The sequence below is a fragment of the Scyliorhinus torazame genome, chromosome 4, assembly GCF_047496885.1.
Source record: "Scyliorhinus torazame isolate Kashiwa2021f chromosome 4, sScyTor2.1, whole genome shotgun sequence".
Lineage (NCBI taxonomy): Eukaryota > Metazoa > Chordata > Chondrichthyes > Carcharhiniformes > Scyliorhinidae > Scyliorhinus > Scyliorhinus torazame.
In genome coordinates, this window is record NC_092710.1 from 243,782,759 (window position 1) to 243,807,711 (window position 24,953).

At 46.5% G+C, this 24,953-nt stretch overlaps 1 protein-coding gene across 1 annotated transcript in view; it reads left to right on the forward strand.

The window, feature by feature from the left end:
* The window catches only part of klhl32 (kelch-like family member 32), a 495,489-nt gene extending 471,119 nt beyond the window's left edge, over positions 1–24,370 (forward strand). Inside the window, exon 11 of the mRNA XM_072499580.1 lies at positions 17,919–24,370. Coding sequence (XP_072355681.1) covers positions 17,919–18,080 — 162 coding nt within the window. The 3' untranslated portion in view covers positions 18,081–24,370. The remainder of the gene's footprint in view (positions 1–17,918) is intronic.
* Positions 24,371–24,953: the final 583 nt, after the last annotated feature.

Sequence of the window (24,953 nt, forward strand, 5' to 3'; positions counted from 1 at the left end):
GACAACCCCGGCAACTATAGACCGGTGAGCCTCACGTATGTAGTGGGTAAAGTCTTGGAGGGGATTATAAGAGACAAGATTTATAATCATCTAGATAGGAATAATATGATCAGGGATAGTCAGCATGGCTTTGTGAAGGGTAGGTCATGCCTCACAAACCTTATTGAGTTCTTTGAGAAGGTGACTGAACAGGTAGACGAGGGTAGAGCAGTTGATGTGGTGTATATGGATTTCAGCAAAGCGTTTGATAAGGTTCCCCACGGTAGGCTATTGCAAAAAATACGGAGGCTGGGGATTGAGGGTGATTTAGAGATGTGGATCAGAAATTGGCTAGCTGAAAGAAGACAGAGGGTGGTGGTTGATGGGAAATGTTCAGAATGGAGTAGTCACAAGTGGAGTACCACAAGGATCTGTTCTGGGGCCGTTGCTGTTTGTCATTTTTATCAATGACCTAGAGGAAGGCGCAGAAGGGTGGGTGAGTAAATTTGCAGATGATACTAAAGTCGGTGGTGTTGTCGATAGTGTGGAAGGATGCAGCAGGTTACAGAGGGATATAGATAAGCTGCAGAGCTGGGCTGAGAGGTGGCAAATGGAGTTTAATGTAGAGAAGTGTGAGGTGATTCACTTTGGAAGGAATAACAGGAATGCGGAATATTTGGCTAATGGTAAAGTTCTTGAAAGTGTGGATGAGCAGAGGGATCTAGGTGTCCATGTACATAGATCCCTGAAAGTTGCCACCCAGGTTGATAGGGTTGTGAAGAAGGCCTATGGAGTGTTGGCCTTTATTGGTAGAGGGATTGAGTTCCGGAGTCGGGAGGTCATGTTGCAGCTGTACAGAACTCTGGTACGGCCGCATTTGGAGTATTGCGTACAGTTCTGGTCACCGCATTATAGGAAGGACGTGGAGGCTTTGGAGCGGGTGCAGAGGAGATTTACCAGGATGTTGCCTGGTATGGAGGGAAAATCTTATGAGGAAAGGCTGATGGACTTGAGGTTGTTTTCGTTGGAGAGAAGAAGGTTAAGAGGAGACTTAATAGAGGCATACAAAATGATCAGGGGGTTGGATAGGGTGGACAGTGAGAGCCTTCTCCCGCGGATGGATATGGCTGGCACGAGGGGACATAACTTTAAACTGAGGGGTAATAGATATAGGACAGAGGTCCGAGGTAGGTTCTTTACGCAAAGAGTAGTGAGGCCGTGGAATGCCTCGCCAACATTGAGGGCATTTAAAAGTTTATTGGATAAACATATGGATGACAATGGCATAGTGTAGGTTAGATGGCTTTTGTTTCGGTGCAACATTGTGGGCCGAAGGGCCTGTACTGCGCTGTATTGTTCTATGTCTATGTCTAAAAGAGGAAAGCGGCCCAACCCCCCACACAGCAGATAGTTCAAGCTCCAATGAACCCAGTAACCACCCACCGCACAGCCACATCAGACAATGCGGAATTTCTATATTCCACCCCCTTAACAGTGACCCAATTACGGGAGATGTGCAATAAGATCACACCGTTCCTCCCCACCTCAAACCCCCGCCATTTCTTTGCCACAGTTAAGCATCAGGCGACCATGTACGGCCTGGATGAGCGAGAGCATGTAAAGCTCACCGTTTTAAGTTTAGATCCTTCAGTAGCAGCAGCCCTCCCCGACCCACAGAATGTAGGAGGAGGCGCCCTTGCAGAAATGCATACTGCGATCCTGGATGCGATCGGGTATAACCGGGGTGACCCCGTAGATGGCCTCAACAAATAAAGGCAAAATAAATCCGAGCACCCCACAGCGTTTGCTGGACGCCTGTGGATCCACTTTGCAGAGTCTTTGGAGACTTAGACTGTGCCCATTTGTCCCCAGACAACATGGCCAAATGGACCCGCACCCTTATCTCCCATGCCACAGAAACAGGACAAACAGCTTGTGCGAATTATGACGCCCTCAGAGGAAGCCCACAATGAGAAATGGGTTTTAAAAAGATTGTCCCGCACCTGGGAGCAGTCTGTACAAAACAAACCCGCAGTTCGGAAACCCGAGGAACAGCAGGAACAGCAGGCAGACATGCATCCAGTTAAAACGCACCAGAACCCCGCATGGGTAAACGAAGGAAGGAACAGCCCCCATAGAAACCACCGGAATGTTACAATTGCAGAAAATTAGGACATTACGCACGAGAATGTCAAGCCCCCCTGAAACAGCAACGGAATCAGCCCACAAATGCCCCCAAACCAGCAAAGACACCAACAGCCCCGACCCTCCACCCAGGGAACCATACCCAAGGGAACAATGCACCAGAGAGCCTGTTCCACCTTATATGCCCCAGGGGTCATGTTACAACTGTGGGCAGTCAGGACAGTTTGCCCGAGATTGCAGGAGACCCCCACCAGCTAGTCTAGCCCCCAGATATGAAAGAGAACACCACCCACAGCAGCTACAAGGTCCCAGCTGCCCCATGAAAACTGTGAGCGCTTCCCCATCACTTCTCATGGCAGCGTTACCTCAGCAAGGCCACTTCATTTTTGTTTCACTCCTTCCTTTCTTCTTCGGTCACGCTGCACTCCCTCCATATGCTAGTTACCCCCCAGCCCAAATGTGATTTACGATGTCCTGTATTCTGATGGAACCTGCAGCATGTTCTATGTTGTTTGTAAGTTTTGTTAAATGTTGTATGTCAGACAGAAATTTTTTTTCACGGCCCCATGCCTTTTCAGCAGAAACCTTTGAGGACTTGCCCACAGAGACTCACTATTGCCAGACACTAGTTCAGCGGAACTAGCTTGTCTGCAGAGACTTGCTGAGATACCAGACGCCCGTTCATAACTGCCCTTCTGGTTCGAAGGAAAGAACCATTACGGCAACCCCACCATGATGACTACATTTCTTGCCCGTTCTTGTCAGTTGCTCAGGCAGTGGAGACACAGCTTGGGACCCGCCCTGCCTGGGAACCCCCCCTCTGGTCAACTACGCTCGGGTAGGAGAGACACGGCATTGGTAGCCGTCCTACCCGGGGACTCGATCCAACTCTTACCCGTCGCGGCCCATACGCACCTCATTTTGGAAATTTTAGTTCAAAAAGTTTTGTTTTGTTTCAGGTAACCCTTAGGTTGCCAACCACATGCTATTTACATCCTGAAACATTTGGATGGTGAATTGCGCAGTCTGCGAGACGGCTCGCACTGGTTCATTATTTGGAAGCGTGTCTTGTCCTAAAATTCGGTTTTTGGAGAAAAAAAAAGGAGGGAGTCGCACAGAGTGACCAATTATAAAGGGAGTAATTGGCACGAAAGGACAGACAGACTATCGTACGAGATGTTAAACAAAGATAGTTACAGACACTATGCTTGTTTCCACAGAACTCCAGAAGATCCAGGACCAGAGAAGGAAAGAAAAGAAAAGGAAAGCGAAGAGCCATGAGGACTTCCTCCACATGGATCAGCATCATACTAATGGACATTTGGTTGCGAGTGAACGCGAAACCCATGACTTCAAGCCCCCCAGCCGTTAGTGTTTCACTTCCCCACAGTACCCAGAGCCCAGTCACCAGAGACACAACATCATCTTGGTGTGCCAGATTTATAACCTGGTCCTCTCTGTCATATGTAATAGAAACCTTACTGGTATTAGCGATACTCTGCTGCATCGTGCCGACTATGCGTCTAAGGAAATGGAGAAGGGGAGCCTACCGCGCTCGAACCCCGGTATATAGGATCAGATCCCCTATGTTCGGTTACGACCAGACCCGCGACCCCAGCAATCTATAAGAAAGAGCATTCACTTGAGTTTTATTGTAAATAAAGAAATGTAAAGAACTGTTCATGAGCAAATTGTACGATCCTGAGCTTGACTGCCAAGCCAGGAAAACTGTGCATAAACTGCTATGATTTTGTTGTATGGTTGAGGAAGGTAGAATGATGAAATGTTTAAGTGAGTTCAGTGTATTAAGAATAGTTAGAGGTTCCCAATTTATTGTTTTGTAATGCATGTCCCTGTTTGACATAGCGCCCTTAGAATTGTTAGTTAAAATTTTTTAGCATAGTTATGGTCAGTGTAGAGGCCATGAAGGAATTGCCCCCCCAGGTCAGGGAATGGAAAGCAACACAGTTATGTGATCCTTCACGCTTCGCATTAGGATCACAAGGAGGGTATGTAGCCACTTAAAATGGCCAACTCCCGATTTAAAATGGTGAACAGAAAAGGCTGATGGGAACATCAGCCAACAAGACAAAAACCAGCAGCTGCAGGTTGGCTGTGTATTTACCTCTGGAAAGGCCAGACAATATCGATACCAGCAACCATCAGCATAACAAAACAACAGCCACCTGCATACTAATGAGCAATCCCCGGGAACAATAAGCAACATTTCGACACACAAAGCAAAACCAGACTCTTCGGCGCCAGCAGAAGCCTACACAAAAGGAGGTGAACGAGCACCTCAAGACCGCCCATCGATCAGGGAACCGCTCCAGCATTGGAGAAAATCGAACCAAGCGATTGGGACAAAGTCCAATCACTTGGGACCAGGTACAGAGTCCACCCCGAAAGGCGGGAAGCCCCTGGGGACTATAAGAATTGAGCTCCAAATTCAAATCGCTCTCTTCTTCTCCACCTCTTCGCTCTCTTCACGTTCTTCTTCCTGCCTGGGTCACCCAGCAACAACGAACCAACATTGACCGTGACCAGAGCAGTGAAGATCGAAATCGTAAGTCTTAATTCAACGCTCGCTACGAGATAGGCGCTCCTAGCTACCAATCTGTACCAACTTCGAATCCCGCAGGCTCAGAACCCGAACGAAAGGCCATTTGTTTCCCTGACCTGGTGGGCCAGTTCAAAGTTAAGTATAGGCCTGTTAGTTGTAGAAGTAGCTTAGACGTAGAATTTGTGCATGAGTAGTGATTACTGTGTATAATAAATGTGCTTTGATTTAAATCTTACTAACCAGTGTATTGGATTATTGATCATTACTCGGACTTGAACCTCGTGGCGGTATCATAAAGATACCTGGCGACTCGAGAGCAAAGGTAATAAAACAGAGCAATTGAACTAAGGCAAAGTCAGCAACAACGTATACACAAGGGCAGGCATTCCTTCATTACACAGTCATAATACAGTCAATAGGGAAGACCGTCTGGTGGCCATCTACTCCGCACTGGTTGCCTGCGCACTTCAGGGATTTGATTGTTCTTGGCCTTAGATGTATTCCTAGGTTTGTCTGTGGATGTCTCTACCTTTGAAAGCATTACAGTCTCTTTTGCAGAAGGGAGACAAGTAGCAGCAGGGGATTCTTCGGCAATCTCTGCTTCAGTAGATTGATCAGAGGTCAGTCACATAATCAAGTTCTATGGATGGTGTTTCCACTTGAGGTAGTTCTGTCATTCATGGTACTTGATGCGTTATGTACTCTGGGATAACACAGGCTGCAACGGGATGCAGCTTTAACCAAAAGATACTCCAGACCTTGAAGTTAGTTCAATCTGATTTATTGAACCAGTAGCACAGTTAGCACAGTTCTCTATGAGTTTGACTCTCTGCTAACTTAAGTGTGGTTACTCTGTCTGACTGAACCAGACTAGCTCTTATCCACGTGCTGGAGGTGTAATACTGTACATACACCCTGACTCACTCTGTAGGTGTTCATCAGTGGAAAGAGGCAGAGTGTGAGTGCCTCGTGCCTTTTATAGTGAGATACCACCCCTAAGTGTCCTGCCTGCTCATTGGTCATGTCCTGTTCTCTGTGTTTATTAGCTGCCTGTCTGTATATCATTGTCTGCATATCGTGACATCTCCCCTTTTTTTAAATGTTTTGTTGGCATTTGGGAACATACTTACATGTGGTGGCATATATTACCATATTTACAAGCGGTGGCATATGTGAACGTATTTACATGTGAAGACAGCTGTCTAATGTGAGAAAACAGAACATAGCAAACAAAACAAATGTTCATCAGTCCAGTCTCTGGGGCTTGCGTCTGATCCTTGTCGACCGCCGGAGAGGTGGTGGTGGGGATGACGGCAACTTGACAGGCGGGATGGAAGCCTGACTGGTGGCCTCGTAGTTCGATGTATCAGGAGGTGGCAAAACAAGTGACGGAAACGGAGAAGAAAGCGGTTGCGGGCAGGCAACGTTGCGCGGTGCCCATCTGTTTCATCGCACAACAGAACCATCAGCCATACGTACAACATACGAGCGGGACACATCCTGTCGAACAACGACCAGCTGGAGCAAACCAGCCACCATCCGGTATCTTGATCTTGACAGTGTCTGCCGGGGATAGCACGGGCAAATCGGTGGCATGAGCATCATAGCCCTGCTTTTGCTGGTTTCGGAGCTGCTGCACCTGCTGCAGCACCGGGAGGTGATCCAGGGTGGGCAAGTGTATGGCTGGAAGTGTCGTCCGCAGGTCCCTGTTCATCAGGAGTTGAGCCGACGACATGCCAGTGGACAGTGGGGGCACCCTGTACGCAAGCAGCGCGAGATAGATGTCAGAAGCAGAATCCGCAGGCTTGCAGATGAGCTGTTTCACTATGTGCACCCTTTTTTCAACCTTCCCATTGGACTCCGGATATTGTGGGCTGGAAGTGACATGTTTGAAATGGTATGACTTGGCAAACATAGACCACTCGTGGCTGTTGAAGCACGGGCCATTGTCACTCATGACAGTGAATGGGATACCATGCCTGGAGAACGTCTCCTTACAGGCCTTCATGACGGTCCGAGATGTGAGGTCTGAGAGCTTCACGACTTCAGGGTAGTTGGAGAAATAGTCAATAATCAACACGTAGTCACGACCATTCGCACGAAAGAGGTCGATGCCAACCTTGGACCACGGGGAAGTCTCGATTTCATGCTGCTGGAGTGTCTCCTTGCTCTGCGCTGGCTGGAAGCGTTGACAGGTCGCACAGTTGAGGATCATGTTCGAGATGTCCTGGCTAATACCGGGCCAGTAGACAGCCTGCCTGGCTCTGCGTCTGCACTTCTCGACGCTCAGGTGTCCCTCATGGATTTGGCGGAGCACCAAGCTCGAGTGGAATGACAATCCGGTCCAGCTTGAGGAGGATACCATCAATCACCGTCAGGTCGTCCTTTACATTGTAAAATTGAGGGCATTGCCCTTTCTGCCAGTCATTGGCGAGGTGGTGCATGACACGCTGCAAGAGGGGGTCTTTGGCTGTCTCCTCGCGGATACAAACCACCTTCTCATCAGACACCAGGAGGGTGCTAGCACACAGCTGCATCTGTGATTCAATCTGCCAGATGATTTCCAGCGGTTCACTAGGCAATGTGATGGAGCGGGATAATGCATCAGCGATGATGAGCTCCTTGCCAGGCGTGTACACTAAATCAAAGTCGTACCTTCTGAGTTTGAGGAGGATGCGCTGCACCCGAGGCGTCATGTCATTCGGGTCCTTGTGAATAATGTGGACCAGAGGCCTGTGATCCGTCTCGACAGTGAATGTCGGCAGGCCGTAGAAATAGTCGTGAAACTTGAGAATGCCAGTGAGAAGACCCAGGCATTCCTTCTCTATTTGTGCAGACCTTGTTTCGGTGGGCGTCATGGCCCTCGATGCGTAGGCCACCAGTGCCCAGAATGAAGTGTCACCGCGTTGAAGCAGCACCGCACCGATGCCATCCTGGCTCGCATCTTATGAGATCTTCGTCTCCCTGTCTGGGTCAAAAAATGCCAAGACCGGTGCAATGGAGGGCTTGGCTTTCAGCTCCAACCACTCTGCCTGATGTGCTGCCTTTCACTCAAAGCCAGTGGTCTTTTTCACCAGGTTTCGTAGGGCCATGGTGTGTGAGGCCAGGTTTGGGATGAACTTGTCCAGAAAATTGACCATGCCCAGGAAGCGCAACACCGCCTTCTTGTCTTCAGGGACCTTCATGGCTTCGATGGCCTTGACCTTGTCTGTGTCCGTGTGCACGCCCTGCTGAGAGATCTGGTCACCTAGGTGTTGTGTTATTCACCCTGGGGTAACACGGACTGCAACAGGATGCAGATGAATGGTAAAGCATGCACCAAACGTAGACGTTGGTTCAATACGATTTATTGAACTTCTGTAACAATGCACACAGCTGGCTGTGGGTTGACACTCTACTACTCTACTACTCTAAGTGTACTAACTCGAACTTACTAGACCAGGCTAGCTCTGATCCACGTGTAGAAGGGGCAGCACGGTAGCATTGTGGATAGCACAATTGCTTCACAGCTCCAGGGTCCCAGGTTCAATTCCGGCTTGGGTCACTGTCTGTGCGGAGTCTGCACATCCTCCCCGTGTGTGCGTGGGTTTCCTCCGGGTGCTCCGGTTTCCTCCCACAGTCCAAAGATGTGCAGGTTAGGGGGATTGGCCATGATAAATTGCCCTTAGTGTCCAAAATTGCCCTTAGTGTTGGGTGGGGTTACTGGGTTATGGGGATAGGGTGGAGGTGTTGACCTTGGGTAGGGTGCTCTTTCCAAGAGCCGGTGCAGACTCGATGGGCCGAATGGCCTCCTTCTGCACTGTAAATTCTATGAAAAAGGTGCTAACTGATATAACACTCTGACTGTCACTACAGTTGTCACCAGTGGAAAGAGGCGGAGTGCTGATGCCTCGTGTGTTTTATAGTTGGAAGCCCCCCTCTGGTGTTCTGTCTGGTGATTGGTTGTGTTCTTTCCTGTATGTTGATTGGCTAACCTGGGTGTCTGTCACTGCCTGTTTTTACCTCCTGATTTACATGGGTGCATATTATGACACTAGGAACTTGAGTGTCGTCATGCTAAAGCAACATTTGGACCTGTTCAGCTTCAGGCCAATGGCATGAACACGGCAGAATACCTGCTGGAGACGGGAAACATGCTCTTCAGGGGTCGTGGACCATATGATGATGTCGTCCACGTACACAAAAACCCCTTCAATGCCCTCCATCATCTGCTCCATGATGCGACGGAAGATCTCCGATGCCGAGACAATGCCAAATGGCATGCGATTATAGCAGTATCTGCCAAACGATGTGTTGAAGGTGCAGAGCCTTCTGCTGGACTTATCCAGCTGGATTTGCCAAAATCCATGTGATGCATCTAACTTGGTGAAAAAGCGTGCGTGTGCCATCTCACTGGTGAGTTCCTCCCGCTTTCGGATGGGGTAGTGTTCACGCATTATCTTCTTATTGAGATCCTTGGGATCAAGGCAGATGCTCAGGTCTCCCGAAGGCTTTCTAACACATACCATTGAGCTGATCCAGTCAGTTGGTTTGGTTACCTTGGAAATGATGCCCTGCTGCTGAAGATCCTTGAGCTGTGCCTTCAGGCGCTTCCTCAGCGGAGCCGGGACCCAGCGTGGTGCGTGGACCACTGGCTTGGCATCAGGTCGGAGCAGAATCTTGTATCGATATGGTAGCATCCCCATCCCGTCGAACACATCCGTATACTGAGCGAGGATGTCGTCAATGCCGGCCTGAAGATCCATATTGGAGGATGTCGTTGTGTAAACCCGCTGCACGCGGTTCAGCTGCTTGCAGGCATGCGCGCCAAGTAGCGATGTCCTGTCTGGCTTGACAATTTCAAAACTTAACCGTGCATAGGTGCTCCGGTTGGAGATGAGTAGATGACAGGATCTCACTGCCGTGATGGCATTTCCGTTGTAATCCTGGAGCCTGCAGGCTGCTGGAAGGACCTTGGGGGGCTTCATGATGCGTTTGAAATCTGCCTGTGAGATGAGGTTGGCAGAAGCACATGTGTCCAGCTTAAACTGGAAGGAGCAATGGTTGACCTGCATCACCTCACGCCATTCGTCTGCAGAATCCACAGCGAGGATGGATTGAATTTGTGATGAGTTGGATGTGGCATATTCACATTTGGTAATGATGCCCACACAGTAGGCGGAGTCCAGGCATTCTTCCTCTGGATCCGTTGTGCTGTCAGGATCAGAATCCTGTAATCGTTGTTGCACACTCTGAACGCGCCGTCGTCGGAATTGGGAGCGTTGGCCCCTGACTGGTGGTGCAGACCTGCACAAGGCTGCATAGTGTCCAGGCTTCCCACAGTTTAAACATCGCCTGCCTCTTGCAGGGCAGTGTTTCTTGAAGTGGGCGTTGCCGCAGTTCGAGCACGTCATGACATCGGCGTACTGACGCTCCGCGCGTCGTCGCACATGCGCAGTGCGGATGTCGGCCGCTTCGCTATCCCGTTCGCATCGCGCTTCCCTGGGGCCCTGGGAAAAGCGTGCAAAATGGCCGCTTTAATCAATGCTGAGGCGCTGCATCCGGGAGATGGCCTGCACACTCTCTGCCTCGTGGGAGGTAAGTTTCTCATTTTCAGCCGATTTGTACTGGGCATAGCGATTTTTGGCGTGCTCATGCACTGTGCATGTTTCAATCACCACTGGCAGGGTCAATTGCTTGATTGTCAGTAGCTGCTCTCTCAGAGGGTCAGAGTGAACTCCAAAAACGATTTGGTCTCTGATCATGGAGTCATCAATATCACTAAAGTTGCAGGACAGCACCAGCAGGTGGAGGCTAGTTAAGAAGGAGTTGAAAGATTCATCTTTACCTTGTAGACGCTGTTTGAAAATGTAGCGCTCGAAGATTTCATTGGTGTCCACTTAACAGTGACTGTCAAACTTGTCCAGGATGGTCTGAAACTTTGTCTTGTCCTGGCCTTCGGTGAAGTGAAAAGAGTTGAAGAGTTCGATGGCTTGATAACCCGCTGTTGAGAGGATAAGCGCGATCTTCCTTGCATCAGATGCACCCACGAGGTCTGAAGCTTTGATGTACAGCAGAAACTTTTGCTTGAATGTCAGCCAGTTGGCACTGAGATTGCCGGAGGTCCTGAGCTGGTGAGGAGCCTGAATCTTCTCCATGGTGCCGGGTACATTCGCTGGTCATCACGGAATGGACTGAGGTAAACCACCTAGATTAAACAATCTCCTGGTAGCATGTCGTGTTATGTACTCTGGGATAACACAGGCTGCAACTGGATGTAGCTTTAATCAAAAGAAACTCCAGACCTTGATGTCAGTTCAATCTGATTTATTGAACCAGTAGCACAGTTCTCTCTGAGTTTGACTCTGCTAACCTAAGTGTGGTTACCCTGTCTGACTGAACTAGACTAGCTCTTAGCCAATTGCTGGAGGTGTGATACTGTAAATACACCCTGACTCACTCTGTAGATGTTCATCAGTGGAAAGAGGCGGAATGTGAGTGCCTCGTGCCTTTTATACTGAGATACCACCCCTGAATGTCTTGCCTGCTCCTTGGTCATGTCCTGTTCTCTGTGTTCATTAGCTGCCTGTCTGTGTATCATTATCTGCATGCCTGCATTTCATGACAGTACTGGAACATCGATACATGTAGATAGCAGCTAATCTATCTGCGTATTGTCTCAACACTAACTCATCTCCAGCTTGTATGCAGTAAGAGATTGGACCAGTTTGAACCAATACAGCTGCAAGAACCCACTTCTCGCTAGTGGTATAGCTGCACACTAATACTTTCTCTCCTTGTTTAAACAAGCATCTGCTCAAATTACCTTGTCTTCTCATGATCTGCGATTGCTGATTGCATTCTATTATCTCGAACACCTCATGCGGTACGAGTAGATCAAAGATAGTTCTCATCTTCCTCTTCATTATTAATAATGGGGAACTCTGTGTAGTCATATGTGCGGTGTTGCAGTACGTTGCCAAGAAACTGTTTTACTGGCAACATAATCAACCTTCGTCCTTAGTAGCTTTCACTGCATGCTTCAAGGACTGGACAAACCTTTCGGCTAAACCGTCATGGATGTGTGGCAAGGTGCTGCTTTTACATGTTGAATAACACTCGTATTTAAGTAGTCTTCAAATTCCTTAGATATAAACTGTGGAACGCTGTCAATCACTATTTGTTCTGGTTTCCCAAATTGCTGAAAATCTCATCATGTTTTTCAATGATTTGTTCTGCGGTCGTTGATTTCATCAGGGCCACCTTAGGCCACTTGGATTGTGCTTCTTCTATGACCATGACAATGTGCCATGCATATGGACCAGCAAAGTAAATGTGTAGATGTTGCCAAGGCATTTTAGGCCACACCCATGGATGCAGTGGGGACAATGGTGGTGCATTCCTTACCCGCACACGTGACTGGCACAGTACAACTGTTTCCTCTATCTGGCCATCGTTTGCTGGCCACCAAAAGTAGCTCTATTTAAGTTCCTTCATGCAAACTATACTTGAGTGTCCTTCATGTAATTGTTCCAGTACACTGTGGCAAATCTGGAGGAATTATTACTCTTATCCCCCACAACAGGCATCCGCCTTGTATTGCCAACTCGAGTTTATATACAACTTTAATTCATAGACACATGGAAAATAGAAGCAAGATGAGGCGATTCTATCCTTTGAGTCTGCTCCGCCATTTATTATGATCATGGCTGATCATCAAGTTCAATACTCTGATCCGCATTTCCCCCTCATTTCCCTGAAACTCTTTAGCTCCAAGAGCTGTATTTAATTCCGTCTTGATATTACACAACATTTTGGCCTCAACTACTTTTTATGGTAGGGAATTCCACAGATTCACCACTCTCTGGATAAAGCAATTTCTCCTCTCCTCAGTCCTAAATGGTTTACTTACCCCTTAAACTATGGCCCCTGGTTCTGGACTCCCCCACCATCGGGAACCTTCTCTTTGAATCCACACTGCCTAATCCTGATAGAATTTGATAAGTTTCTATGAGATCCCCTCTCACTCTTCTAAACTCCAATGAATACAATCCAAACCAAATTAGTTTCTCCTCATATGAGAGACCCACCACCCCAGGATTCAGCCCGGTAAACCTTCGCTGTACTCTCTCTACAGCAAGAACATCCTTCCTCAGGTAAGGACTCCAGAATTGCACACACTACTCCAGGTGTAGCCTCATTAATGCCCTAAAATATTCCTATACTCAAATCCCCTTGCTATGAAGGCCAATATTCCATTTGCCTTCTTTACTGCCTAACTCTGCACTTATTTTCAGCAACTGATGCACGAGGATACCAAGTTCTCGCTGAGAATCCACCTCTCTCAATTTACACCCATTCAAATAATTGTCCTTCCTATTTTTTTCTACCGAAGCGGATAACCTCACATTTATCCACATTATTCTGCATCTGCCATGCATTTGCCAACTCACTCAGCCTGTCCAAATCACAACAATTAATTAATTGATATTGATTGTCACATGTACCGAAGTACAGTGAAAAGTATTTTTCTGCGGCCAAGGGAACGTACATAGTAGACAAAAGAATAGTCGACAGAGTACATTGACAATAGTACATCAACAAATAGTGCTTGGTTACAAGAGCCAACCAAGAGCAGCATAGGGCATTTTGAATAATGAAGCATCTCTGCATCCTCCTCACAGCACATCCTCCTACCCAGCTTTTTATCATCTGCAAATTTGGAGAAAATACATTTAGTTCCCTCATCAAAATCATTAATATATCATGTGAACAGTTGGGTTCCTAGCTCAGATCCCTGCGGTGGCCCACTAGTCACTGCCTGCCAATCAGACAAAGACTCATTTATTCCATTTTTTTGCTTCCAGTGTGCTAACAAGCTTTCTATCCATCTGAAAGGACTACACGTCATCCCATGAGCTTTAACTTTATGTAGTAATCTGTTATGTGATACTTTGTTGATAGTCTTCTGAAAGTCTAAATAAACCACATCCACCGGTTCTCCCTCGTCAACTCTACTAGTTACATTTTCAAAGAATTCTAGTAGATTTGTCAAGCATGATTTTCCTTTTGTAAATCTATGCTGATTTTGTCTGATTATACCACTGCTTTCCAAATGGTATGAAATCCTTGACAATGGACTCTACTACTGATATTAGGCTCACCTGTCTATAGTTCCCTGTTTTCTCTCACCTCCCTTTTTGAATAGCTGGGTTATAGTAGCCACCCTGCAATCTGTAGGAACCATTCCAGAGTCCAAAGAATTTTAGAAAATGACCACCAAATGATCTACTATTTCTAGGGCCACTTCCTAAAATACTCTGGGATGAAGATTATCAGGCCCTGGAAATTTATCCACCTTCAATCCCATTAATTTTCCCCAAACCATTTCTCTACTAATACCAATTTCCTTCAGCTCCTCACTGAAACTTGAGTTACTCAGAACTTCCAGTACATTATTCATGCCTTCCGTTGAGAAGACCAAAGCAAAATACGAATTAGTTCCTCAGCCATTTCTTTGTCCACATTATAAATTCCCCCGTTTCTGACCTATATGAGATTTTATCAATCTTTTTCTCTTTACATACCTATAGAAACTTTTACAGTTAGTTCCCTGCTAGCTTAATTTCATATTGTATTTTCCCCTTCTTAATCAATCCCTTGGTCCCCCTTTGCTGAATTTTAAACTGTTCCCAATCCTCAGGTCTTTCGCTTTTTTTTGCTAATTTGTATGCATCTTTGTTGAATCTCATACTATCTATAATTTCCCTTTTAAACCATGATTTGGCCACAGTTCCCTTTCTACTCTTCTGCCAAATAGGAATAAACATCTTTTGGAGTTCACCTATTCATTCCTGAAGTACCTGCCATTGCCAGTCCACTCTCCTTCCTTTCAGTAATGTTTCCCAGTCCACCACAGCCAGCTCATGCCTCATACCATCATAGTTACCTTTATTGAGATTCATGACCCTGGTCTCAGAATCAACTACCTCACTATCCACCTTGATAAAGAATTCTATCATATTATGGTCGCTCATCCCAAAGGGTTCTCTCACAACTAGATTGCCAACTATTCATTTCTCATTGCACAGCACCCAGTCCAAGATGGCCTGTTCCCTTGTTGGTTCCTCACCATATTGGTCCAGAAACCCATCCCGTATACACTCCAGAAATTCCTCCTCTATTGTACTGTGACGAATTTGACTCACCCATATGCAGATTAAAGTCACTCATAATCACAGATGTTCCTTTATCACGTGTATCTCTGATTTCCTGTCTAATGCTATTCCCAACATTACCATTGCAGTTTGGTAGTCTGAATGTTTTTTTGCTCCTTGGTGTTCTTAACTCGACCACACTATCTGTACCAATATCTTTTCTCAATATTGTATCAACATCTTCTTTAATCAACAATGCAACTCCACCACCTTTTCTTTTCTGTCTGTTCTTCCTAAAAACTGAATAGCCCTCGGGATCCGGTCCCACTATCTTCCACTTTAACACCATTTCCAGTACATTCCCCATCACTGGATCATTTCTGGTATGTCGTTGGACTTGAGCTGCAGTCACTGGAAAGTGTTCTATCTGCACAAAATTTAAGATATTTTCACTGCTGGGTGGTATCCGACCAGCAGGCAAAGGAAAATACGACAACGTATCAGCATTGGAATGGCTCTCTGACTGACACATTTGTTCTCATATTAATGTGCAGATAAAATCAAAGACCAACGTTAGAGCCTACTTGTTGCCAATGAAGGAATAGCTTTGTGTGGCCCAAGAATAGCTGTTATGGACCTGTGATCTGTTAAGGATATGAAGTGATGACCTTACGGGAATTTGTGAAATTTCCTCACGCCACAAGTAATACTCAATGCCTTCTCCTCCAAAGAGAACTGCAAAACCTCCTTGGACCATATGAAGTGCCAGCTCCGCAGTTTTCCCACTTAACTCTACTTTGACTGCGATGCATCCTCGTAGAGGCACTATTTCCTCAAGTAGATCCTCAGGATGACATCTGGCTCCAATGATAGGTGACTTAATTTCTGTTCATAGATAGTCTCAGGAATTAAGGAGATGTCTGCCCCCCATCGACCTCCATTTTGCACAGGTTGTCCATTCATTTTTGGAATTACCCAGAACCGATGTGATTCACCTTATACAGATGGTACATTCAATGTTAGTTCCTCATCAAAACAATCTTATGTTCTTCCACATTGTGAATTTTCTTAGTTGAATTTTTTTGTTTTTCTTTAAGAAATGTTCTTTGTTTTTCCTTGAACGGTGGAGTTGAGGCCATGATGAAATCAGCAATGATCATATTGAACGGTGGATCAGGCTTGATAGGCTAAACTCCCTACTCCTGCTCCTAGTCCTTATGTTCGTATGGTCTAAGAAATAACTATTCTGACTAATTCCACCTTCCAGCTTTTAGTTTGTAGCCCTGTAAGTAACAGCACCTCAAACACCAATCTGGTGTTCTTGATTAATAAGAGGATCAGGGGTTATGGGGAGAAGGCAGAAGAATGGGTATGAGGAACATATCAGCCATGTACCAGCATGGCTGGAACAGACTCAGAGGAGACTCAATGGACCGAATGGCCTAATTCTGCTCCTGTATCATGTAGTCTTACTGTCGTCTCTGAAGAGACTGTTTTACTCCAGCAAGCTCTTGCTATGTGACCAGTTCTGTCACAATTTCTGCATTGGCTTTTCGTGCTCCAGCAATCAACCTGTGAATGGCACAGTGATAACACGCCTGGTGCTTGGTAGACTTTTTCTGGGCAGCAGCTAGTTTATGGATCCTCATGCCTACTCTGAGCTGAGAAGCCTCTTTAGCAACAAACTCCATTGAAACTGCAATATGCTAACTTTAAACTTAGATTTTGTTCCGTTAATAATCTTTTCTGAATGGCCTCATTTATCAACCCACAAACTAAGCGATCTCCAATGGTATCATCAAGCGAGGGCAGCACGATATAAAGTGCACAATATCCACTTGTGGATAGCACTGTGGCTTCACAGCGCCAGGGTCCCAGGTTCGATTCCCCGCTGGGTCACTGTGCGGAGTCTGCACGTTCTCCATGTGTCTGCGTGGGTTTCCTCCGGGTGCTCTGGTTTCCTCCCACAGTCCAAAGACATGCAGTTAGTGACCAAAAAGGTTAGGAGTGGTTATTGGGTTACGGGATAGGGTGGAAGTGAGGGTTTAAGTGGTCGGTGCAGACTCGATGGGCTGAATAGCCTCCTTCTGCACTGTATGTTCAAGGAGTCACAAATTTTGCAAAACTCTGTGAGGCGTTTGAGGGTCACGACTGACTGCGTACCCCTTTCACCCTCTAGCTGATTCCTTCAGTGAAATCAAAACCTCTTCACGATAATTAATAGCATTGGTGTTTAATGGTCTTCTAATACTTCAACCAATTCTTGATAAGTTTCTTCACCGGGTTTCTCAGTTGGACCAAACCTTTGAGCAAATTAAAAGTTTTGCTTTCAATTGGACTAAGAAAAGCAGGGATTGAGTTTCTTCTGAAATGTTATTGTCCAGGATAGGATAGTGGATTGTCTCTGCATATTTTTCTGAGTTTTCCTCAAACAGATCCATGGTGCCAAAGTTTCCCACCATTTTTCAGCGATATCGGAATTCTCCCGCAACTTCTCTCATATCATAGTTTATCTTAAATATGGTCAATAAGTCAATTGTAGTAACATGTGATGCCTGATTTTTTTTTTTGCCCCCTCTACCTCTTTGTCTTACTCTATTAGACGTGGCAAGGTCTGCAGTCTGATCTCATTGGAGTGCCGTTTTTTTTTCGGAATGGCCCAACGACAACTTTGGTTTTCTTTTTCCCTTCGAAAATGTGTTTTTTATAATCCGCCTCTCATCGCCAGTTTAATTTATCTATTGTGTATTATATTTTCAGGATGAACGAAAGGATTTGCTGAAGCGCGTGCATTGTACGCAATAATCAACAGAGGTTTGATTAGAAGGTTGTGATCTTCACAAAGGCTTGGTCTAGACTGACTCTAACCCTGCAAAGTGGCCTATGATGTCATAAACTATCACATGATAGTCTCTTAAAAGGACCATGCAGCAACTCACATATATAACAGTGCGCATTTATAAAATATACAAAAACGAGGAAGATGGTTAATTCTAACCAGAAAATTGTTTCAAGAGATGTGTAGTAACATTTTTATATATTATAAAAATATATATAAAAATAAAAATGTAATTCTCTATTGATTTCCTTTTTAGGTGCTGGATGTCAGTACAGAAGGCAAAGAAGAGGTGTTTTATGGACCAACGCTACCTTTTGCTTCCAATGGAATAGCAGGATGTTTTCTCCCAGCCCCTTACTTTACATGTCCCAATCTACAGACACTGCAAGTGCCTCATCACAGGATAGGTGCTGTGTGAGAGCATAAAGCTTAAGGTATCTGTCCAAGTGCAGTGTGAACGAATGTGGGTATATGTGACATTGACAGTGGTTTTGATATTTTCACCATTTTCTGTGCATAGGCCAAAGCCTATATCCAATTGCAACATGTCCCAGTCAAGATCACAAACAAGCAGCCTACCTTTTCCTGGATGCATTGTAAAATACCTTAAATTCTCCGTAGGAGTTCAATGTAGCTAGTACTACTGTTTCTGTCAGAAAACAAGTGGCATAAAATTAGGATCGATAGTGCCTGCTTGTTGGGCAGTATGGGTGCTGTTTGGGTATCAAAAGTGTCTGTAGCATATGCACATTTTGGAGGTGAGCTGCAACAAACGCAAATTGATAAGAGTGTTCTTGTGCATACAATGGATAGCCGTTAGAAGTATGCAGAACAGGCAGCATACAAGTGATTTGACACCAGTGGTGTCATTTGGGAGCTCAGCTTTCCAGCAAATGCAGTGTCTTACCCTCACATGAGCACCCATTCAGCAGCAAGATGGGCCCCTGTCACCCAACAGTGCTATTTAAAGGTGTTATCAACTACTTACAGTTTTAGTTGTTGATTGATTTATTCAGGCTGAGGTTGCAGTTCTACAAGGGCTTGATGCTTTCCATATCTTTTTACGGTTGAAAAGGTCTACAGAGAGCGTTTTTTTCTGACTTTAAAACTTTTATACAAATCAGTTTGCCCCAGATGAGCAGCACGGCGGCGCAGTGGTTAGCACTGCTGCCTCATGGCGCCGAGGACCAGGTTCGATCCCGACCTCGGGGAGTTTGATCATTCTCCCCACGTCTGCATACGTCTCACCCCCACAATTCAAAAGATGTGGATTGGCCACGCTAAATTGTCCCTTAATTGGAAAAAAAGCGAATTGTGCACTTTCTCTTTTAAAAACCGTTTGCCCCAGACATGGTTGCACTAATGGGCGTTCCCCTTGGAATATACCACGACTACGAGAATGAAAAAAAAACCTCAGATCAGGACAAGCTGCCAGAAGAGGGAGTAAGAGTGGGAAAAGTGCTCACAGCAGGAGACCTGGGCTGGGATTCTCCAATCCCCCGGCCAAGCTCTGACGCTGGCGTGAACCACTCCGGCGTTAATGGTCCTCAATTGTCCGGTATGCTCCCCTTCCTAGGGGGCTAGGTCAGTGCCAGAGTGGTCTCCGCAGCTCCAGCCGCGCAGCATGTCCGGCGCGAGTTTGCGCATGCGCGTGGGTTCCCGTCTCCACGCCGGCCCCTGGGCAATATAGCGGAGCCCTACAGGGGCCCGACGCGGAGGAACATAGGCCTTCATGGAACCAGCCCGCCCGCCGACCGGTAGGCCCAGATCGCACGCCAGGCCACCATTGAGGCCCCCCGGGGTCGGATCCCCCCGTCTCCCCACAAGGACGGCCCCCGCACACAGAACTTCCAGGTCCCGCTGTGTGGGACCATACGTGACCCACGCCGGCGGTACTCGACTGAGCTCAGTGGCCCGTCAGGGCCCGGAGAATCGCCAGGGGGGGGGCGCTTTCAACGGCCCCCGACTGCGCAGCGGCGATCCCGCGGGTGCCCAAGAATCTGCGCCGAAGAATTATCCAGCCGGCATCGGGGCGACGTGGCGCCATTCTCGCACCACCCCCGGGGATTCTCCGACCCGGCGCAGGCTCGGAGAATCCCGGCCCTTATCTGTCCAGAGTGTTTAGCTTACTGTTCGCTTCCTTGAACCTTAGCGAGGAACAATGTATGCGATGACTGCTCTTCAGGAAATAGATTGTCACGGGAATCTGCCTCCATCCAAAACCTCTGAACAGGGAAATGATTGCATTGCGAGTGGCTATGAAAGTGACTGCGGCAATAAACATTTAAGGTTCTTTCCACGCTGGAGCCGGAGATATTTCCAAAATCTCGCAGTTTCTTTCCACAGTTGTTTAAGGGAGGCCACAGATGCTCTCTTACTTCATTCTCCCTTGCCAAAGAGAGGTAGGTGAAGCAAACCATAGCTTTTCTAGAAATCTAGGCTTTCTAGTGGTGCAGGCTGCGTGGCTTTGTGGGTGCCATGTGTCAGCTCCACCCTACACTAGAACTAAAAGGGATTCTACTCTCTCAGCATCCAACTGATGTGTAACCACAGGCAGCGAATCAAGCAGGTTAATGCTCATTATCCTGGCAGCTACCACGATACCTTCATTCTGTGACAGCCTGCACTTGCAAGTACGTTTGAGCCAACACTTCAAAGCAAACTAAAGTTACTGGGTGACAACAGCTGTTGTTACAATCTCCATAGCGATGAACAACTTTTTTAAAAAGCTGGATTTCCCAGCAACCAACACAAATAATTGCGCAACACAATTTCACATTTTAAGACTTCTACTCTCATAAATTAACTGAAATTAACATAAACTAAACATTACCTCACAGGCAGCTAATACACCAAACTAAGGAATAGGTAATAATGACAGAAAATGCTGGATAATGTCAGCAGCCCTGGCAGCATCTATGGAGACAGAATAAGAGTTAACGTTTCAAGTCTGTATGACTCTTCTTCAGAAGTCTGAATTTCTAGATTTTTGTGACACTCTCCAAGCCCCTTCACACACTGTAATCCACAGCCAGGATTGCGGCAGTCTGAGCCTGCATTGCAGCAAACTGACCTTACGTGGCTTAAGAATGAGCTTCCACTGCAGCACTCAGACATTGGGTGGAAGCTGCTTGTGTTGCAATGGAAGCTGAGACATCTGTCATCAAATGCTGCATCATGTTCTGGTGCACCAGTGTATAGTTGGTAACCACCTCTCTGCTGGAAAGGATGGGGTCTAGGGTCTCTGCAAAGCCCTATGCCAAGTTGGTGCCAGACTCCTCCAAGCTCCTTAACATTGACCACCAGCTTTTACCAATGCACCCAGCATTTCATTGTGAGTAGGAGGTCCCATTGAAATGTTCATTTGCATTCTCTGCAGCAGATCTCATGTGCAACCTCACCAACTGGTGAGCTGACAGCCATACTGGCCTTGGCTGCAGGCCACTTATGCCTGGTATTTCACTATGTGCAGATCCCACTTCTTTGCGAACTTCTACATTATCCGCAGTGTCCACCCCCGATCTGATGCTCCAAGAGTGAAATTAAGTAACAGTACATTTTCATCATCACTATTCCTTCACTGCTTGGCTGGATTGCTTTTCTTGGGTAGCTGAAAAGTGAAAGGTACAGTGTAAGGCTGTAGTGTTACGAAGGGGGAAAGTGAGAGGTGCATGCTTACAGCATTTGCAGCTTGTAAATCAGAAGAGATTGTGAAATGAGCGTGAGGAGGAGGGATAGGTATGAGGATATCATTGCGTTCAGTGGCCATGGCCTCAGCAGTGGACATCCCAATAATGGCTAGCACCATCTCTCCCATGGAGATTAGGACATGCAGGCGTGATTGATTCCCTTCCATTAGTTTCTGCAGCCTCCAGCTGTGTACCATTTTGTCCTGCAAGGGAGAGGAAAGTGGGGGAGTGAGTGTTGGGCAATCTTTTGGGGCAATACAGCTGTCTTGGTTGAATAGCTGGGAATGCATGCAACTGAAAGATCTGACTTTGAGGCTTGTAACGGCGCTAGATGTGAGATGTTGAGATCGAGCATATGAATGTTAGATACGATTGTTGACTGTTTGTTGGGAGATAGGAAATGGCAGTGTAATGTATTGAAGAGTGTCTGAGGCCAGTGGTACAGTTGTTGGGGATCTGACGTTTCAGGATGCATGTATGGACCTTGACCATTGAGGCAACTGAACGTCTTGCGGCACTGCATCCAAGTCCTTGGGGCTTGCATAATGGCAATGACCTCTATGACTACCTGTTCTGCCTTCTAAACAAGTTTCCTGAAGGTTTCCTCATGAGATGAGTCACCCCTCCTTCCATCTCTTCCGCCAAGGCTTTCATTGTAGAAAACTTTGAGGCCTGCCCTCTCCCATGGTGTGCCATCATTCAATGTTTCACCAAAATTAATTTCCAGCATTTCTGCCAGTCTCTGCTCCAGCTACATGGCACCTCCCTTTAAGAGGTGCAGGCTGGCTTTAACTGCTGCTAGCCATTCACATTACTCACCTGCTGTTGCATCCAGCCAATCAACGGCAATGTTAACACGGGCTGAACACGGAAATCATTTAAAACAGCAGGCAGCAGAAGTTGGTTTTGCTGCCTGTGCCTCAGTCAACAGGTACAGGTTAACTGCACGTCAAGATATCTGTGTTCGTTGTTGGAGGCTAACAAATTTAGTCCCCAAGATTGGTCAATAGTTTCAGGAGCACAATGAAAATCCTGCTTTTATTTGAAGGAGATTCTTTTATTCTGTTAATGCTGAATCTGATTTTATACGCCAGTCTCTACGGTTACATCTACATTAATTTTCCTTTCTCCTTTTTGTGAGGGAAATGGATTGCGAACATGCAGTTGGTGATTCTAGATAACGATTTCTATTAATTTCCTAACCATTAGTCTAATTGTGCAGTTCGTTTAAGTTTAATAATAGGCATCTTCCCCATTTTATATATACACAAGACAGTCAACATAGCCATTCTGTGGTTTATCTCATTATCCCCATTGACAGATTGAAGTTTACTGATTAAACATTAAAGAGTCAAAATTGAAGATAGTGATATTTGTGGATGAATGTTTAACCTGTTCTTCTAGGAATTCTCCAAACTGACAAGTTAATTCTTCCTCCAAACTCGGAGTAGAGGCAAGTCCTATGAATATATGAAATGCTCATCTGCTATTATCACCACCAGTAATTTCCACCTTAAAATAATTTAGCGATGTATTTTTGCAGTTATGCACGTACGTTTATAACTATATCAACCCTTTCATGGACGTGCATATTTTTAGGATTTCTTGGCAAACAAACATGACATTATTATCAGTTGGCTCTCATCATAGTGATTAAGAACCCCCATGAAGATTTTGGAGCAAGTGATGCATTAAGTAGTTAGGTCATTCTAAATTAGCACTACTAAACCCAGGAAAAATAATGTAGATTTTCCAGTTGCCTAGGCTGGGCCACCAGTGTGGGACAGATGATGAGGGGACTCAAAAAACAGGTGGAAGTCACTCTTTCTGAGGCCGTTACACATTGTAAACTGTATGCTGTTCTTAGCCTGATCTAATTTGGTCCTGTGCAAAATATTCTGAGAGATTTGTTTTAATGTTAGCGTACTGGTAACAAGATGGAAATCAACTCGGGCAAGCTTTTCCACTTTTGTCATGGGGCCACATGCTTTGTGGTCATTTCACAGGATTCAGTATATAACTAAGATAACATTAATGCATTTAAGGGTGGCTTTGCAGTACCTTTTGAAGAGTATAAAAACATGGGCATTAACTATGATTTATATGACAGTTGTTGTCTGTGGGAATTTGTTTTAATTATAGAGATGTTTAATCAAAATCTGGGATGTGGAAATTCTTTTTAGATATTCCTCTCTACTCATGTTATTTGGTCAGGGAAGAGGGTGAAAGAAATTATGCAGGACAGGTTTGATTGCTTCATATATTGCGCCTGGGAAGAGTGTCCTGCAGTAAGCATCAAGGTGAAGCAGTCTGGGAAGAGTGTTTTGCAATTAGCATCACAGTGAAATTGACTAGGAAGAGTGTCCAGCAGTTAGCATCGCAGTGAAGCAGAAGAGAGTCCAGCAGTTAGCATCGCAGTGAAGCAGTGTGGAAAAATTGTTCTGCAGTCAGAATCATAATGAGGCAGATTGGGAACCTGCTGATTGGTAAGTAGGAACGGGTGAGTATCTATTCTACTGTTTGATAGTATGCTGAGAATGCATATAAGGGGTCTGTTGTTACAGAGTCAGCATCTGGAGTAGAACAAGTTCCTTAGTGTCACTAATATTCTCAAGCTTGGAAGTAGTAAGGGGTGTGATCTAAGGGCAAGGCATGGCAGGACAGCTTGGTCATGTGGGGTGCTCCCCCTTTGTTATATGGGAAATCCAGTGCCCAGGATTAACATATGTTCAGGAAGTATATCCAGCTGCAGCTACTGGAAATCATGGGCTGGATTCACCATTTTTGGGAATATTTCCCCATGCTGTCGTGAAAACTGTGGTCTTTTATACCAGGAAATCTGGCGTCTAAAGGCCACAGATTCACCGTCTTGCGGGGGGCTAGCAGAGCTCGCAGTTCTAGCTGCCAATACGGCCGCCCGCACTTCCGGGTCAGAGGCCGCGCATGCGCACGGCGGCAGCCTCCAGCGGCCGCTCCGTGCTCCATGGTGGACTCAGCCCGCGGACCTGGACCGCCGAAATAGTGCCCCGCATCGGCCACCCGCCCGCCCCGGACCACCCGCACACATAGCCCCATTCCCGAATGAAGCCCCTGCCCTCCGATCAGCCCTCCCCGACTGTGGCGACCCTGGACTGAGTCCGCAGCCGCCACACGAGTATCACGGACAATGGGACCATGTTAGAACCATGGCGCCGGGAATTCGGCCGGTCGGGGACGGAGAATCGCGGCGTGGGCCTCAGGCAATGGCCCGAGGCGGTGGATACTCGGCGCGGCGTACTCCACGAGTACACCGAATTTCGGGCGGCTGAGAATTGTAAAACCGGCGCCAGTCCCGATATCGTGCGTGAAAATGGATTCTCCGCCCCGTTGGCAAACGCGATTTTGTATCGGAGCTGAAGAGGCAGCTGTCTGTGGGAATTTTGGAACATCCTACAAAGTGAAATTTAAGTGGATAGGAAAGGTGGTCACACCCTAGGCTAAGTCTGCACAGGTAGAACGGGAATGGGTGACTGCCAAACAGAGTAGAAGTAGGCAGGTAGTGCACGAGTCCCCTGGGCCATACCCAGGATGTTTTGCATACTGTTGAGTGTAATGATTTATCA